General features: G+C 31.7%; 1 protein-coding gene across 9 annotated transcripts in view; it reads left to right on the top strand.

Annotated features, from left to right (window-relative positions):
* LOC126923786 (MAP kinase-activating death domain protein) overlaps positions 1-19,314 on the top strand; it is a 40,115-nt gene extending 20,801 nt beyond the window's left edge. For 5 of the 9 annotated variants that reach the window (XM_050737567.1, XM_050737568.1, XM_050737571.1 and 2 more), the window contains 9 exons: positions 282-426; positions 578-707; positions 799-1,015; positions 1,198-1,470; positions 2,746-2,925; positions 6,556-6,564; positions 11,841-11,913; positions 12,184-12,230; positions 12,864-19,314. In XM_050737567.1, the coding sequence (XP_050593524.1) occupies positions 282-426; positions 578-707; positions 799-1,015; positions 1,198-1,470; positions 2,746-2,925; positions 6,556-6,564; positions 11,841-11,913; positions 12,184-12,230; positions 12,864-13,253 (1,464 nt within the window). In that variant the 3' untranslated portion in view covers positions 13,254-19,314. Of the gene's footprint in view, positions 1-281; positions 427-577; positions 708-798; positions 1,016-1,197; positions 1,471-2,745; positions 2,926-6,555; positions 6,565-11,840; positions 11,914-12,183; positions 12,231-12,394; positions 12,502-12,863 lie in introns of all 9 variants that reach the window. The other 4 variants (XM_050737569.1, XM_050737572.1, XM_050737573.1 and 1 more) reach the window with 4 other exon arrangements.
* Positions 19,315-19,728: the final 414 nt, after the last annotated feature.

Below are 19,728 nucleotides of genomic sequence, written 5' to 3'. Positions count from 1 at the left end.
TTAAGTGGCCATTTAAATAAAATACAAGATTAACATGTATTTCGTCGCTTGAAAATACTCCTTGTTACAGTAGTGTCACTGCACTGAGATATTAAAATTCGCGTAGTTTTTTATAGTATGATCCTTTGAAGCTTCCCTTTAATCGTAGATAAGAATAATCAAGCTTACCTATTTAAGAAAACTTTAGACAAAGGTCGACAGCCTTGATCGATTTGACAAACAACGAATAATAAGCTTTGAAGAAACCGTTTAAAAATTCTAACATTACACCATGATTTCAGTTTTCAAGACAACCGAAGCAACGAACGGGAAGTGTTTGGTCGAGCAAGTCTTCTTTGAGCACCGGTTTCCGGTACCATGGAGGAAGCTTGGTGCCAACCATGGCTGCTCCTAGTCCAGAAGCTGCAAGAACTTATTTATTCGAAGGTACAGTATCACTAAACCTTTCGGTATTAGATAAATAAGTATTAAATAAATAGGTAAATATGAATCTATTTAGATATCTCTTCTTGCAAAGTCTACTCTCAGTCTATCGATATTGTTTCCTATATTTTCTTAAATAAAATTGACTATACAGGTTTACTGGGTAAAGAAAGATCGTCGCTTTGGGACCAGATGCAATTTTGGGAGGATGCCTTTTTGGATGCAGTATCTCAAGAAAGAGACATGATCGGCATGGATCAAGGTCCTAGAGAAATGATGGAAAGGTTAGCTTCTGCAATAAAGATGATAGATAAAGATTTCGGATGGAACGTTTTCGAGCAAAATATAAACGCTTCATTTTGGATCCACATTCAGGTATAAGAATTTGAGCGAGAGCGAAAAGAAACGACTGGAGCATGACGAAGATAGACTGCTGTGCACCTTGTTGCACAATTTGACGGCGATTTTAGTGATGCTGAACGTGAATAAGGATGAAGTGAAACGGAAAGTAAGGCGGCTATTGGGAAAGAGTCATATTGGTCTGATCTACAGTCAGGAGCTCAATCAACTTCTCGACCAAATACACAATCTCGTAAGTAGAATAAGTAGAATAAGTAGAATAAGACTCTCGAAGAGTCCTACAAAGCTTTAAATAAAATTCTGCAAGATTAAATCCTTATATCGAAGAATTCGAAAAATGTATAATGTCAAAAATTCTATAAATTTCCCGGAGCGTAAGAAAATTCTAGCTGAATGGTGTAAATCACGTTTCAGTATGGGAACGATATAGATTTGAAGCCTCTGACATCCAGACAAATGCATCGTCAATCTTTCACCGTGCATGCTGGAGTCGATGCAGAAGGTGATCTACGATTTCTCGAGGTACGCCACGATGGCCTTGTCCTGAGATCCGTGAACGGCGTGATCGTGGAGAGATGGTGGTATGAGCGTTTGGTGAATATGACTTACAGTCCAAAGAACAAAGTATTGTGCCTTTGGCAGCGAAATGGCGGGCAAACTCAGCTGCATAAGTATTATACTAAAAAGGTACGCAGTGAATATATGTAGAGGATAGTTAGTACGTGAGCTTTAAAGGACGAGATTGCTCGTTGTTGTAACTGTCGAATATATTTAAAATAATAAATTAATGTACAGCCGCATACGCGAGTCGTTAGTACAAAGTATAAATGGCAAAATAAACTCGTTAATGCTCGTCGCGTAATTCGATAAATACTTGTAAGATACTCGGAGATACTCTAGATACTGTTAGATACTCGATATATCATTCGCGATTACGTTCGTTTATTTATACTGATCGGGGAGAAGTCGGAAAATTTGAATTCGTCTTCATTCGACGATTGCACGTAGCGACGACATTGTTTTGCCCAGAGTTTGTTTATCATTACATTTCCGCGTCAAGGCTGAGTCAATGTCCTGAGGCAAAACAACAGCATGAATCGCTCTCGACTGGCGTCGTCCTTTGACTCCTGTACCGCTACATATACATAAAATAATTTAAAAATAAAATAAGATTCGTAGGATCAAACATTTTTACTATGTAGAAATAAATATTCTTATATTGCTATATAATAGAAAATTTTGATTCTATATATAAATATAAATATTTTATTTTTATGTATATTAATATCATTATTCTACGATTAAATCATTTACAATGATTCCTACAAATTGAGGATTGTTAAATAAGTGTTCATTCACTGTGTGACCAAACTCATTTTCTAATTGATCCATAGCTAATTCCTTCTAAATCGATGACCCTTTAATAGCTTAATACTTCGTTATAAGTCTCTTTCGTTAACGATGACCTTTACAGTCCCCATTTGTCTCCAATGAACAACAAAATAAAGCATGTAATGGATTTAACGTGTGGCCACTCATGTAACTAACAAGCGATTCATATTGCTTATGCATTTCTGTTCATAAATATTAGGATACTTTCTAGTATCACAGATACCCGAGGAGATAGCTACTCAAATAACGATCTTGATCATCTTTCATAGTCACTTTATTGTCGCAGAAGCATGGAAATTATATTATTGATGTGTATACGCCTGATTGTTAACTGGAATGTATATGTAATTAAGCTTTACAAATCCATCTATTGTTACGATACAAGTAGTATATCCAGAAGATATATTACATATATTAGATATATTAGTATATTCAAAAATTCGAAATGATTTGCCTCATACACCTTTCGATTACATTATGAAATTAATCACTCGTTCATTCGCTAAATGTGCAAAAGAAAGTGAAAAAATTGTTATAGGTAAATAAATTAATGAAACAATCGATTTTTAGTGCAAGGACCTATACTACTGCATAAAGGATGCAATGGAAAAGGCAGCAGCCCGTGGCCGTGGGGTGAACGCGGGTATCGAACTCGGCGGCGAGTTTCCAGTTCAGGACATGCGCACCGGCGAGGGTGGGCTCCTTCAGGTTTGCATGGAGGGCGTGGGTCTCCTCTTCGCGAATAGCAAGGTATGATTCGCACCCGAAAGCGTGCACCAAGCGTTCATTCGTTTCGAAACGAAACTGCAAGAAGAATGGAATCTTCGAACTTTTAACCGGTTGTTGCAAACACCTGTTTTCCTATCTCTATCTCTATCTATCTATCTTTTCTTTATACATTGTCCAATTGTTCATGTAATGTTGAAAACGCATCCAAAGTTTTCCACCATTCTATTGGGTATATTATACTACTATATTATATCCGTCCCTTTATTATCTATAGCGAACTTTTTTACTTACATCCACTACTGTTTTTTGACTATATACGATGTCATGTCTTTTTTTGGCGATGTTACTGTCTCGACTATAATATGTTCCAACACAAAGTATAATCATGTATTTATTTCAGCGACCGAAAAATACATATGCAGTCTGAGAATTTGTTACGGTGGTTTGTTTGTTAAATTGCCTCGATTCAATTTTGTAGAATTAGTAAAAGAGAAATTTCGCTCTATCGAGCGAAAGTAGAATTGGGGAGCTTTCTAGAAAAATCCGGGTTCGTAAGGTAAAATGGTGGATCTAGCTCGAATTTTTGATAATGTTTTTAACGTGTTTCAATCGATATATTGATTATAAGATTTCTTAACGTATCATCCAGAAAAGTTAACTCGTTGTTTGGACTAACGATTTCTTCAATAAAATAATCTTTTTATCTAAAGAATCTCCCATATTCTTATGAATAACTTTATTTTCGTTAAAAATAAATTTCATATCATACTTAAATTTGCAAGGATTAAAACCCACCTACAATAACTTGCATTAATATTCGAACATTTCAAACATTTTTACAACATGAAATTTATGTCTTATCTAAAAATAAAATCGTCACTTATGTATTATATTATAGGCCCTTTTTTCAAAAAGCTTCTCAATTAATGTCGAAAAAGAATTGGTAGTTAAAGAGATTAGTTCCTTTAGAAAATGAAAGAATTGAATCGAGGCGAATGTTAGGGGAGCAAACCACAGAAGCTCCATCCCAAAACCACCCCTCAACCCCCTTTTATTCTTTATACTCTTCCGATATTATTGAATCTTCTCTCTGTGTATTACTTTTTCGTTCCTTTCTTCCGTTTTATTGCATTGATGCAAGGACCACTCAATATTATCTCCCGTTGCTAGCCACCACGATCTGCTTAATTTTGTATCTGTACGTATTATTATATCTTTACCGACTCTTATGTATGAGTTTGTGAGGTGTACGACGATCAAAATAGGATCACACGAAGCTCTGACCGCCTAAAGAGAAATCTCTCTTTCGATTCAGAAACTTTTTCTCTCACGAATCCTTCCTCGTCGCAGGAACGAGAATAATACTTACATTGTATTGTAATATGTAATTATATGAAAGGGGAAATTAGAATCTTTTTTCAGGCTGCTATAGTTCGAAACACGAGACAAATGTCACACATACGAGACACATGCACACGAGGGGGACGAATGGGACCGATGCGATGATGGAAGAGCAGAGGGAAGATCAAGATGTTGACTTAGTTCAATTAATCCAGATATTATTGACACATTGCCGACCAATCGAGGAAATCTCTCATTTCGTTTAACGACATAATAAATAATAAAATTAACATAGATGAATCGGTAGGATTCATGAAAAAAGGTAATCTTGTCAACGTTTACATTTCTCCAGATGAGCAAGAACATATATTAAGAACTTTAACTTCTTATTGGCTCTATAGAATTTTCATTGATCCAATAAATCTTAATTATTTTAAACATCTTCAACTAAATTATGAATTATTAGAAAGACAGATTAAAAGAGCAAACAATGGAATATTAGAAATATCAATATTCTTGGTATAAATCTTTTAAAGACATAAAACGAAGACATAAAGGCTATTGTGGTAAAATATAATTTTGACAAAGATTGTTTTAATAGATTAAAAAATTTTTCATTCTATAACAAATCATAATCATTAAATACATGTATTACTTCTGTTAGATCTGTTGTATTTGATATATATTAGATCATATTTTATAGTATTAGCTCCATCATTTATTGAATCCCATTTCTAATGATTACAATGGTAGATTATTTAAAAAAAAATCGAAAGATTTGACAAGATCTGCCTTTGTTATGAATCTCATAATTGTTAACATGTGAATTCGAAGATAGTATCGCGTGATAACCATAATATAGTGACTATATTATAGTCAAGCATAATTCACGTGGTCGGCGATGCGTTGACCCTTTGCACTCCGAAATTTTGCCTAATATAATCATAAAACATAGCAAACTCAAAATTTTTACAGTAAAATAATCCGAAACCATAAATTTCGAAAAGAAATATAATATCTCTTCCCTTTTCCATATTTTATCGGTGAGAGTAATTCAAGAACCAATATCGACGCCAGTGGAGTACAAAGGGTTAAAAATAACAAAAACCTAATAATTAATCACATATTCATACGATCACATACTCATACACGCTATTAAAAAAGAAAATCGTAAAAAAAAAAGAAAATAATTCTTCGCACAGGACGAGCAGCCCCTGACACTCTGGTTATGATGATGTTCTATCTATCTCACTAAATATTATATTGATATTTATTATACATTATATCTGTTTATTTTTATATATATATTTATATATACACTTGGGTATTTAACATTTATTATGTGGTAATTGTATTTTACATACTGACAGGGGTACTTTGATATATATATATATATATACGTATTTCATATACATATATATACAACATATTTACACGTATATATAAATTATCGGTCATTTTGTTGGGTAATATTTTCGTTCAAGCGTTAATCAGTGTTTTCTTGCATGGAGCTCGATGTGCAGCTGCAGTCTCTCTTTTATCTGTATTATAATCATATTATATATACATTTATCATATATATACATTCATATAGGTGATAAGGGTTAAAAAGTTTACAGAAACTTGTCTTTGATTATATATATATATACTATTCTTATATATATATACATCTATCATAATTTGTATTGAATGTTGGATGCCATTATATTTTTCTCTATTAAGTCTAACGATTTGTTTCTGTTTCTATCATTATTTGTCGTGGTCATACGTGAGGAAAGTCTATTCGCAATGAAAGAGAAAGGAAAAAGAAGAATGAATAAATTAATAAAAACAACAAAAAGTTAATGGATAATCAATTATAATACAGAAAGAGATAATTATAATGATTGTTTACGACATATCAAAAGAACTTAATTGCAAAGGAGGAAAGTATAAGACAAGTATAACGAAACGTTCGTTAATGATCGCATCTCGATAATGATATTTCGGAAATTAGTACACATGAAATATATGAACGATCATCGATAGACTTTCCTCAGCTTGGGGAACTTTTGAGATGGTCCTTGAACAATGAACAATCACCGCTGATTTTTTTAAAAATTGGCCATGACGTATTAGGTAATAATCTCATAGCTGTATTATCATCGTATACAACTGAGCCCTGAGATAATAATCAACTTTTTTAATATTCTAATTGAGTGGACTCTATTATAATTAATTGATTGTTGGCAGAAATTTAATTTTCTGTTTTTCTGTTTTCTGTTTTCTTGTCCTGTCCGTCGACATTGCCCCTGGGCTGGGCATACACAGGATTTCGAGGTACTAATCAAATTAAATCACTGTTTGTTATATGAACTCAGTATATTAATTATAATCAGTGTTGGCCGTGTTCCGGAAATGCTTCTTTATCTCACCATTACTTTTAGCCGTATTATTATTATTAACCATATATACTATTATCTACTACTTACTACTACCTACCTACTACTACTACTACTACTACTACTACTACTACTACTACTAGTACTACTACTACTACTACCACTACTACTACTACTATTACTACTACTACTACTACTACTACTAGTACTACTACTACTTACTATACTTACTACTACTATTACTATTACTACACTCTCAACCAATGCATTTAAATTTAACTGATTTGCTCTGTCTACCTTACTGTTTTCCTACCATCGATCGGTGTTAGCTGTGACATACACACATCTATGTATGTATATATATTACACACAAAAAGTACATATATATACATACTTATATATTTATATGTTCCCTATATGATATATATTATCTATAAAGCATACATATGTATACGATATGTGTTTATATATTTATATAAGTTTTATAATTTATATATCTATATAAATGTATATAATATACAGAATTATGCAGAACAGTGTCTGCTGCATTTCAATATTTGAGTCCAACCAGATTGTCCTTAGATGAGAATATTATTTGTGAGTAGTGTTTAGTGCAACCTGTAGAGCAATGTTTTGGTGCACACAATGCAACTATATATATATATACATACATATTATGTATATTATTTTTCACCATATAGCCTTCTACGTCTTGTCCCATATGTTATGGGACACTCCGTATATTAACGCCATCCAGTATTTGTTCTCTATGCGCCATTATGTTTTGTATTCATGTAAATGCATTCAAAATGAATTGAAAATTGTGGTACAAATGTGGTACCGACGTTACTATGATTCAAAATAGATCTAAATGATAAAATAAATTTTTATTATAAAGCTTCACTTTTTCTAGGAAAAATTATATTCAATGTATATACAAACAATATACAAACAATGTATATTGCCAAATTAATTTTGAATATAATTTTTCCTAGAAAAAGTGAAGCTTTATATTATTGCATATATTTTTTTGTATACAACAGTTATAATAGTTTTTGTATATAGTGTGATATTATTGTCTCGAATGAGAGAAATGGACATGATACTAATAATTTTTAGCACCAAAGCAATTATGTGAAATGTCTTCATTGATTTTCACAGTAATATTTTTTGGAAGCTTCGTATGATAAAATGTTATTCTGCAATTTTGATTAAAATTGAATCATAGAATATTCAGTATCCCACTTTTACCATAAATTGTGGTACATCGTGTATATCGAAATTTACCGAAATATAGACAAGAGGAACGAATTTATACGATTTCTGGTACATTTCACACAATTTAACTAATTATTAGTAGTGAAATGATACAAATTAACATTATTAATCAATTCTCTTGCATAACAGTAAGAAGTTTAACGATAAATCAAATACAATTCCAAAACGGAATTTCATAAATTACAAATAAATTGGAAAATTGCGAGATCGTAAAGTTATAAAATTGAAAAGAATCTGCTTGTATGACAAAACTCCAATATTTAATAAGACTAGCCATTTGTCAATCCACTAATACTCTTAATTAGTAAATCATTGTGTAAGAGGACCTTGCTACTGGAATTGGCGAAGATAAATCAGAAGAAGAAGAGGGAAACGATCGGCGCGGTATATTAATTCAATAAACGCGTAGTTGGAGCATAATAATGATAATTAGGTTCTGAGAAGGGGATCTGTGAAGTGTTTTTGAAATCGTGTTGCGTCAACCTCAAGGTCAATCTGTGGTAATTAAACATTATCTATCTTCTATACGGATATGCGTATTTCCTTAATTTATTAATTTATTTATTTAATCCTCGTAAATTAAAGTCGTACGATATTTTTCACGCCCCCGAAGAAACCGATAACGAATGAGGAACTTATTGCACTTTAAGCTGTTCCAGATATTTGGAGAAGTATTTTTAGTTTATTACATTTGATACAGTTATTGCTGCGATAACTATGACTGACAGCAGTAAATATTTATATTTGCAAATATTATGTAGACGAATATCCAAATTATATAATTCACAAAGTAAATAAATAAATAGGGTGTGTAGTAAATAACAAAGCAAAGAAATGGTAAAGTATTAGAAGTAAATCATTAGTTATTAGAAATCATAATTGAAAGTGAAAAATCGCAACTCGATTTCAAAAATTCATTTCGTACCCACCTATCGAAACACATTCTAAACGAGTAATAAAAAGATTTCGGAGTACGGCCGTAGAAGTATATGTTGAACTATTATAGTAACAAAATCATGTAGCGATACTCGTAGCGCCAAAAAATTTATTTTTTATGGATTTTTTAATTTTCGCGCAAAACCGGGTGACAGACACAACTATTAACAGAGAAAAGAAAGAAAGGGAATAATATAAAACATTATCAACAGGACAGTTATCGTTGAAATTACGTATCATCATTTGTTTTCTTTTTTAATCGAAAGGCTACTTTTCGTTAGGGACGAATAATAGAGATGAATGTTTATGTACGTCTCTAGGGAAATTTGAATGCACTGCATGAATGAGTAGTTCTCGATATATGTACGATAGAAAAAAGTCGCCCGCTTTTGCAGAACCATCTATTAAAACCACTCTCACGTTGCCAGTTATGTAGTAGAGCAATGGTATCGTGCTATATAGTGATGTCTGATTTGATGAATGAAACTATCACAATTCGTGAGAAAAGCAACTCGAAAATAACCCGACACAACACCTTCTTCGACCTCCATACACATACACACATCATTACACACATACATCTATAACAGTGTTCTTTAAACTTTGATAACACTACGGTAGTAATCAATTTATTTCTCAATTTCTTAACACCCAATATAAACAAAAAATCAAGACGAGTAAAGCTTTTTCATTAATCTGCAAGTTTTTGCAGATCTGCTAATCCACTCGATAATTTTTCAAAAATATTTTAAATCAACAGAAATAAAATACAGGATAAAAGAAATTTGTATTAATACATTGTACATAACCGCCGCCAGTATAAGAGTGATTGCGTATATGTATTTGTTATTGACTTTAGTCGACGCTTATACCGAAGAGATTATATAACAATATAATAAGTTTGAAAAGCACTGTTCTACAGCATGCTACCGCTGTACACGATGTTTCGATCCTATGGATCTCAGACACAATAAAACTACCCCTCTAAACATCATCACTCGTGACCACTCTAACCGATCGATCTATTGATCGATCGCATCCTAACTGTGCATCATTGAACAAAAAAAAAAGAACCCAAAAATACAAAAAAAAAAGAAAAAAAAGGAAGAATCAACCGGGCCAAATCCCAATATCTCGTGCATTTTAGATATACCAATACCAATTGCACATATATAGCAGATTTATCGACGCCGAGCAATCTCGATGACATTTATACATTTTTTGATAAGTTTAGGCCATCTCCAGAGTTGCCTGCCTGCCGCTGAACTTCTTAAAAAAAAGAAATATTTTTTACAAAAAATATTACAAATTCGCTGTACGATTAATTAGACGCTGCTCTCTGTGATATTTCTGCTTCAAAGTTTTGAACCGTTTTTTCACTGTTCACCCAATATAATCTCGCTTCTTTTATGCGCCTTGTTGCAGTAGGAAATGCGACCAGCCGCGGCCAATACTCGCGATTATCCAGCTTTTTCAGGCCCGCTTCCTTTATCGAACTCGAGCCGCTAAATGGATGACTTGGCTTTTAATTAGCGGAGAAAATGATGCATGGTGTGTGCAGCTTTATCGTGCTAGTTAATCCCTGCATGCCAGTCGATACGATCGTTTTTGTTATACACGAATCAGAAAGAGTTCCGTAAGAAATACGTTTTGAAGAAGAGGAGACCGTTTTTGAAAAGAACGAGGAACTTTTAAATTGATATAGTATAATGATGAGTAATTGAATTAATATGTGTTTTCTAAAATGATCGATAGACCGTGAAACATTACGAGTTTATGGGAAATTCCAAGAAACTAAACTAATGCGTAGAATACACATTATCGAAAGTATAGTACTCGTTAGAATATTTGGTAAGTAAAAGAAATCTCTGTCGACGTCTGATTTTGAAGAATTTATTGCTGAGCAAATATGAAGGAAAATCTTTCTAGAGATTTAAAACGAGTTAAAAGAATAGTATTTCTTTCTATCTAACGATTTTATAGAAAAATTTTGATTCGAGTATACCTGAACGTGCATGAGTTTCAAAGATGGTTCATTTGAAACCAGTCACACAAGTAGACTTATTGAGACACTTATGTTCGGAGAAAAGTTCGGTGTCAGAAAGGAGCTAACGAGAACCATTGTTTTAAAAGAGCATATTTGAACAGTATACTTGTACCGTAAACTTTTCTCTTTGATATGTGTTTAATGATGTACGGAATTGAGATACAAGGAATAAAGAAAGATTCAGATTAAGACAGTGCCAAGTTTCATTGTTGATGGATGGAACAATGAAGTTTGGTACCGTTGGGGAAGAAATATCTCTGTAAATCCTATAATTAATAGGATACAATAAAGGAAATGGGAAATTCCTAAAAATTGCAACGGGATAAAAAGAAATAAATAAAATGAAAAGAAGAAAAGTATAATTCAAAGTCCAGGAGAATGAAAATTTTTGGAAGAGTAGGATAAAATATCTTTGGAAATTTTGGAAATTAAGATAGAATGCTAGGTATACATTTTTCAAATTCAGCTAATTTTCTTCCCAAAGTAAGAAAGGAAGATCATTGGAAATTTCTTTGGAAGGCAAATAGGGTATAATAATTTCGAATATTTTTTAGAAATAGAATAGACTATAATTAGGCATTTTTGTCAAAGATAAAACGAAGCGGTATCCTCCAAAAATTTTCCCGAAACTAAATTGCAAAATAAAGATTGGAGAGAAATTTCTTTGCCCGAAAAGACCTGCTTAAAAAGATGCACTGTGATGCATATTAGCCGATATGATAGTACAAGACAATCGACGATTCAGAGCTTTATCCCATTATCGAATTGAGCATTATTTTACTCGAACGAGTTTCACGCCTTTTTTCCGAAATGTTGTTGGCACACACGGTTTTATATTGTCCGGGGCATATAAAGCCATAGAGGATCCAATCACAAGTGTGCATGTAAGAGTAGACCGCGAAATTACTTCGTTTCCGATCTCGACTAATGCAAGATGATCGTATTATTTGCAGTTTTTTGTAAGACTCGATCATATCCGCAAGTGCTTTACTCAGAAGGATGGGATCTTTGTATTGGAAGAATTCAGTGAGTAACTTCTTATAAAGAAAATATAAAAAAAGGAAATAATTATTCTAAAAGATTTACAAAATAGTTTTATGTAAAAAGAATATTGTTTTATACCACTTTTATATAAAAGATTATATATAGAAGTATAGGATTTTTTAAAGATCGTATATTATTACTCTTATCGTATACTCTTATATAAAAGTATATTTGTTATATTTTTCGTTAATAAATTTATTAATATTCCGCTTCAATTTCGAATTTTTAATATTGATATTTTTTACTTTTCAGATCCTAAAACTAGACAAGTAATTCAACGTAAATATAAGTCTCAAATGGTAAGTAGATTAAGTTCTAATGATGCAAGTTCTTTTTAATCATTCTTTTTTAATTGCTTGTTACTATATATGTATCTCCCGTACATCTAATATTCTCTTATCATATTATTCATCGTAATGATTAAATATTTTAAAATATTTTTTTTTTATATACTATGTAACAGGCCATTGAAATATGCCACTGCATCCACAGGATTTTCTCCGTTGCCTTTACGTTATCTAAACTCTCGTCTGAGGTTCAAGCCGAGCCCGAAAACGACAATGCATGAAGGTTTAATTACCATTTTTTCATTTCTCGTTTTCCACATGTAATTCTCCGTTGCTTATTTTAGATTTTGTTCTTTTTTCGCTTCCAGAAGCTTATAATAATCACTGCCCATAATTCATCTTCGTTTTTTCCCATATCATCTTATTAAACAAAATTCACCGTTCAACAGAAATTCCTTTTATATCATGAGAGTATTAAATCTTGTTTCTTAATCATAAGTTATAAGTGCAAAAGATTAAAAAGCATATATTTACAAAAATTGTCAAATCTTCTAAAATAGATAAGAATAAAACACACATGCCCAATAAAGTACTGAATAATACAATGAATAATCCTTAACAAAAATTTGATATACAAAATTACAGGCAGATCAAATCTGTTACTCGGTCCTCTGTGTGTTCTCTTACTTGGCCGTTGGGTTGGAGCAAAGAAAGCAACAACAGAACCAACAGCAGCAGCCCCCGCGTCAATCCCAGCCCCAGCAACAGCAACAGCAACAGCAACAGCAACAGCAACCACAACAGCACCAACAACAACCACAACGTCAACAACCTCAGTCACAGCAACGTCAGCAACCACAGCAGAAGCAACAATATCAACAACACCAACAAACACAACAACGTGCACAGTATCAGCAGCAACGTCAACAACAACAGCAACAGCCTCAAACTCAACAACATTCAGGTAGCAATGTTGGCCAACCTAATCAAGGCCATAGAAACGCGCACCTCGATTCTTTTCCTAAGCATCACTGACACAAAGGCAGACACTCGCTCCCATTTGTGCATAATTACAATAAGTGTGCCCCCTACGCTTGCCTACCTTGGGTGTAAACACTCGTTTCAACCTTAATCCATTTGCATCGTTAAGGAATTTAAGAGAATAGGCCTTCCAAACGTTGGATGTGGATGATAATGAGTAAATTATACGGATTGTTAGGTATGATAAAATTTGTTGAAGTAATAAAAAATTAATAGCACCTAGGAGAATTTTCCGAATGGCACTAGCGGCTGATCGTAATAAAATTTGACGAGTTTTATGGAAAAGATATCATCTTTTATGGAAAAAGATAGCGAATAGAAAATGTGAAATCTGAACTTTGGCAATTTAAAAGAAACTCTAGGAATTCATATACAGAATTAGTCATCAGATTATTTACTTGAATAATTCGAGAACGAGAAAAAGAAATGTAATCTATTTCAGATGTTTGCAAAAGTTTACAAATGTTTGCGAACATTTGTATTGGAATATTCACCGAGTATTTGGGATTCTCTATCTGATGACAAATGATTCGCAAGCATTTCGATAAAAATGGACCAATTATTTGTTCTTTAAATATATAAATTCCTGCGTCATCCTAATCTCAATTCCAAAGGGAACGCTATACACGCTATTACATACGGTTCCGATGCAAATGGATCGAAACGAGCACAAAAATCTAATCCAAAAAGTCTAATCTAAAGAATCTTTAATTTTCGAATTCTCAAAAATCGTTTCATTTCAACTTTGATCTCCGACTATAAAAAAATTGGTAATCGTTGCACGCGCCGCTCAAAAGCGGTATATCATCCTCCGATCATTCTCAGAGAGTCAGCTCTAAGTTTCCTCTAAATGTGGAAAACCTGTTTCGTATTCTATTCGAGAAAAGTAGTCGATGGAATCGAACGAGGGTATTTTGAGACCGGAATCAGACTGGAGGGTTAAAACGACAACACGTTACCTAACGAACTAGTTAAGTCGATTATTTAACAAAATATGATATAGTGAAATTAAGTTGTAATTTGGTTCCAAATTCTTTTAAAGAATTACAGAACTCCGAACTTTATAACCTCGATATTTATAAATATTTATAAATATTTACTTCGCAAATTATTTATCAGATCGAAATCTGTACCTTTTATTAATTTCAGTTTAGACTGTTTAATGTGTTCTAAGGATATCCTTTCAGTTGGAAAATTGAGAATTATTCTACGAATTTCCACTTAGAGTTTGGTGTCTTAAATAAAAATATATTCTAATTCAATGGTAATTTCTATGACAGTCAACGTGTTAAGCGTTTCATAAAGCAATTGAAAAAATAATTCGTGAATCAAAAAGTGAAAAGAAAAACATCGTTGAAAAATTGGCTGATTAACTGGACACAATCGTGATAATTATTTACAAAGCGGGAGTCTTGGGTGTAAAATGATTAAAATGAATTGCGAAGCATTTTTTCAACAGTTCTCGATGGAAGAACTTGAAAAATTATCGATTGACGATTCGAAGCAAAATGATGTTGGTGATGATGATGATGATGATGATGATGATGATGATAATGATGATGATAATGATGATGATAATGACGATGATAATGACGATGATGATGATGATGATGGTGATGATGATGATGATGATGATGATGATGATGATGACGATAATGATGATGACGATAATAATGACGATGATGATAATAATAATAATAACAATAACAATAATAATAATAATAATAATAATAGTAACGGCAACGTAATAGAATAACAATGGTTATTGTACATTCGGAAGTACGGATTCGAGTGGTATTTAAATGAACAAATAGAAGATCGCACCGAGTGATTTACATGTTCTTTGATCCTTTTACTATGGATCGTAAGGAAGACTTATAAGAGGAAAGGAATATATCTCTCTAATAGTTTCATTCTTTGATATGTCGATTGTGTGCACGTGTAGAGATATGAAGTAATAAAGCTTGCGTAGTTGCTGGAGGAAATATAACGAGGTATGAAAACAGCAACTATAGCAAGATACATTTTATTGCGGGCATTGAAGAGAAAAATTTTAAAAAATTTTTAAGGGAACAGGAACTTCATAAAATATACATCCTGTATTTTAAAAATTATCCAGATAATATACCAATTGGAAGTGAAAGATTTAAAAACATATATATATATATACATAAATATAAATCCTCGTATTAAATTTTACCTCGCAAATATTGTGGTGATGATTATTTTGACAAATTGCGGTAAAGCAAGAAATTATATTCGTATATAACTTCGTTAAATTTCTCCCAGCAACGATAAAAATATATTAGTCGTTCGTGAAAGAAATCTACTTAGACCGCCGTTAAACTATCCTTCGGAACTTCGAAGAAGATCCGCGTATAATCAATAGCGTGGTCTTTCTTGGAGGTGTTTTCTATGAATAGCACGTAAAGCAATTCTGAGATACAATAAATGAGATAGAGAAGAGAAAAAAAAAGAAATAAAAAGAATAAAAAAAAAAAGATAGAAGAAGAACTAATATTCGTATAATCGGCGGAACAATTTTGTATAAAATACATCGAAACAGACTGTAACTGTGATCATCTAATTTGATGGAGAAAAATGAAGATGAAAGGAGGTGAAGATGAAGTTATTTAATTTCATATGGCCGCATGAAATAGTCCAAAAGAGTATTATGTATAATCTCGGATAGGATCGATACATAAGCCGTCTCTCCCTCTCTATACATAATCATGCATTCATTTCAACTAATTGTATCGTTGTTGTTGCGAGATCTGTTTTAAGACGTTTTGACTCGTTAACGCCGTTAAGAAAGATGAACGATTTTATTCAGACTTTTTCTTTTCTTTTTTAGGAGTTTAGTCGGAGTCGTAATAGGTGTGAGGAATAATTATTGTTTTCTAGTCGACGAATGGTCGGTCTGGAGGAGACAAAGGGATTAGAAAAAGAGATTCGTGCTCCACGTTGATCTTGAAATTTGAAATCACGTGAATTCTTTGGGCTTGGTCAATAATTTTATTTAAAAGAAATTTAGAGTCGAGGAAATTACAAATTCTCAAAATTCATAGATAAAGTTAGCTAAAGTTAGCTAATATTATGCTAATTTTGTACAAAAAATAGTTGAAACTTTTCTATTGTCTAAAAGTCAAAACTTCCAAACTTGAAACAATTAAAACATGAAATTCCTAAAATTGAAAATATAAAAATAACAAATTCTCAAATGCGAGAATGTTAAAATATAAAATTTCCCAATATTTCAAGAATGTTTACACTATTTAACAATAATCATTTTATAATCCTTAAAATAATTTGAGGATTAAATTAATTAAGGATTAATCCTTGATAATGCTGACCAAAAAAAAAAATATTCCTTAATTCTACGTTCCAAATTTCAGGATCAATTATATGCTCTCTCCCTAAAGTTGCAATAAAAGAAGAAAAATGCGTAAAAAGGCGATGAGTATAGTGGTTAAACAGACGTATAACATATTCTCTAAACTAACGGGCTTTAAATCTCCAAGGCTGACTATTTGCATACTTTACCTCATGATAGTTAACGCGAAGTAAGAAAGGAATGAGTCGGTCGTGCTAATGTAACAAGTTAATTACGTATATATTTTAGTATGAATACTAAATAATGTAAAGGTTAATGTATATTTGTAATGAATGTCGAAGCGTCGAATACGAGCGTCGATTTATCTCCTTATTTTATTCGAATTCATTAAAATTAAAAATACGTACTACGATCAATTTTCCGATTTATCAAGATTATCATAGCGAATAAAAGGAAAGAACAGCCGTAAGTATACGAGATAATGAAACGTCGCATTTCTGAACATTTATCGTCTAAAATAATAATTTTAAATTACGATTGTTAATTTACGATTTTGTTGTAAGCTCGGCCGTAAGCACTGATCGTAAGTTTGAGATTAACTTTTCAATTTAAGCTTTAGATTCGTTTCTTTCGTGCTTAGTGTACGAAAGTGAAAAGTTGAGAAAGAAATACAAAAGATAAAAGGTAAAGATTTGAGATTAACGATTTAGCATGGAAATTCGAAAATTTGAACGTTTCCGAATATCTTAGATATAATAGCAAATCAAATTTTAAATAATACAAATTTCATATATGAGGGTCCATTTCTTATTAATATTTGTTTCGCTACTTGTAGACTTTAATAACTTAAGACGATTACTGAAGAATTATCCTGCTCTCAGATAATTGGTAATTATAAATAAACACATTTGTTTTTAAACTTCATCTAAAAATAAATTCGATGTTAAATGTAATCTCAAACTTATATTCAGAACTGCACATCATTTTTCACACATAACAAGTCAAACTTTACGATATGTATCACCTCTTCAAGTTATTATATCTCGTATCTGTGATCTTAAATTTTGTAAATCAATCCTACGTTTAAGTTTAATTATTGTTTCTGGTGATGTGCGTGCAACGGAAGATACAAACAAAAAAATGAAGCTTCAAATTACATACATGTACTTACATTTCGTAGATAGACCGTGTTGTCGAATCGATACGGCTGAAACTCAACGTGTTCCCCTGCAAAAAAGAAAATAAAAAAATAAAATTTCACATATCTCGTATGTAAGAGGAAACCCACGAGCATTCTATTCCTCCATTGTTCTGTCCGCACGTGATTAGCCTTTTCAATAAAATTAATTATGAAAATTATTATTTGAAACAGTGAGTTTGATAACAAATATAAAAATTTAGTGAAAAGTTAAGAAAAAGATCAAAAGCCTAGAAATACTTCCGAAGGTTTAACGAACAAAGGCAAAGTTTGAAAATTTCTAAAAGATATTAGGATTTTGAAAAATCTTGATGTCTTGGAAGTTTCACAAAAATTGATTCATTTCACAAAATAGATATATATATATATTAATCCAATAATTCATGAAATTAAAAGCTGGGAAGTTTTGTAATTGAAAATTCTATCGAACGATTTAGAAAATTAAGATATACATTATTTCATTACTTTCATAATTCTCCATTTTTTGTTCTTTCCTTTAAACACGTTTCAATTCGTATTTTTAAACCTCGAACACAACTCCATTTTAATCAAAATTTTATCGATAAATATTATTGGAAAGTTAGCATAAAGACGCGTATCAATGAATCTTCAGAGAAGTATTTTTATACTTCTGACCCATACGATACGTTTATCTTGTAAAACCGGGCTCTGAGTTAATATCAGACTGTGTTTTATTTAATCGTGGAACACAATTATACACATATAACAAATTAGAGAATAACTTGTTATTAAAAAGACATGTTCTTTATCATGTTCAACGTACCCTATAAACAGAGAACGATTCAATAAACAAATTTAATCTAATTTCACAATTAATTGATAAACTACGATAAATGACGAATCGTGTCGTTTATACGTGTTACGATTAAACGAAAATGAATATACGATCATGAACAAAAGTTTGGGTTTGAACAAAAATTGACATAGACTAGCTCTATTTGTAAAATTCTTTGTAAAACTTGTAAAAAGCATGATTCCTTTTTTTCTTGTAAAATATAAGATTCAAGATTTCTGAGTATAGCTAATATCAATGTTATGTTTCACGAATAACTGTTGTGAGAACTAAAATTTCTCTTCTATTCAGAGTTTTTATATTAATCCTGAAATCATTATTTTTCTATTTCTATATCGGTTCTCAAACGATTTTAGAATCAATTTTCGTATTTTCTAATAATTGAAATATATTTATATTAAAAACAATTCATCATATATTTCTAATTATTCATTTTCATACTGCGGGTGCTTAACAATAAATTATAATATATTTGATCATTATACTCGAAGGAATCGTGTATTCATCATTGTCACAACGATACGTGACGAATTTAATAACAGGCGAACGAGAATGAATACTAACAATAATAATTATAACAATGAAATGGAAAAAAAACAGAAAAGTGTTTTATTAGAGCTTCGATCGGGAGCAGATGCGATACAAAGTTTCAAATGTATAGTAATGTAGGCGCCTTATATCAATAAATAAGTTGTAGATTTGAAGCGAAGCACGTGTTTAATTCAGAACCTATGGTAATTTATCGTATTAACTTTTTTAATAAGAATTCATAAGTAATTTTCGTCTTATGGAAATTATTAAAGGATACCAAATAACACGTTCTAATATTTCCTTTCTTTTTTTCTAAATTAGTGCTCCAATAGTACAATGGATGTTTGAAGCGACAGGATAATTGATTTGGCAATCTAAAGCGCGTCGCTCATTAGCCTTAATTCGCTAACGAACTACTTCCTTATACACTTTGCAAATAAGACATACTAACTTGAAGACATATACATAATATAACACGTATACGATAATGTAATTATACATTAACAAGTAACAAAAATTTTCCCGTCTGATCACGATTGGTATATTCTTATTCTATAAATAAATAACGAACATGCTGTTATCCCATTATGTA

The sequence above is a fragment of the Bombus affinis genome, chromosome 14 (assembly GCF_024516045.1).
Source record: "Bombus affinis isolate iyBomAffi1 chromosome 14, iyBomAffi1.2, whole genome shotgun sequence".
NCBI lineage: Eukaryota > Metazoa > Arthropoda > Insecta > Hymenoptera > Apidae > Bombus > Bombus affinis.
Note: the sequence above shows the minus strand (reverse complement) of the source record. Positions and strands in the feature narration are given on the sequence as shown.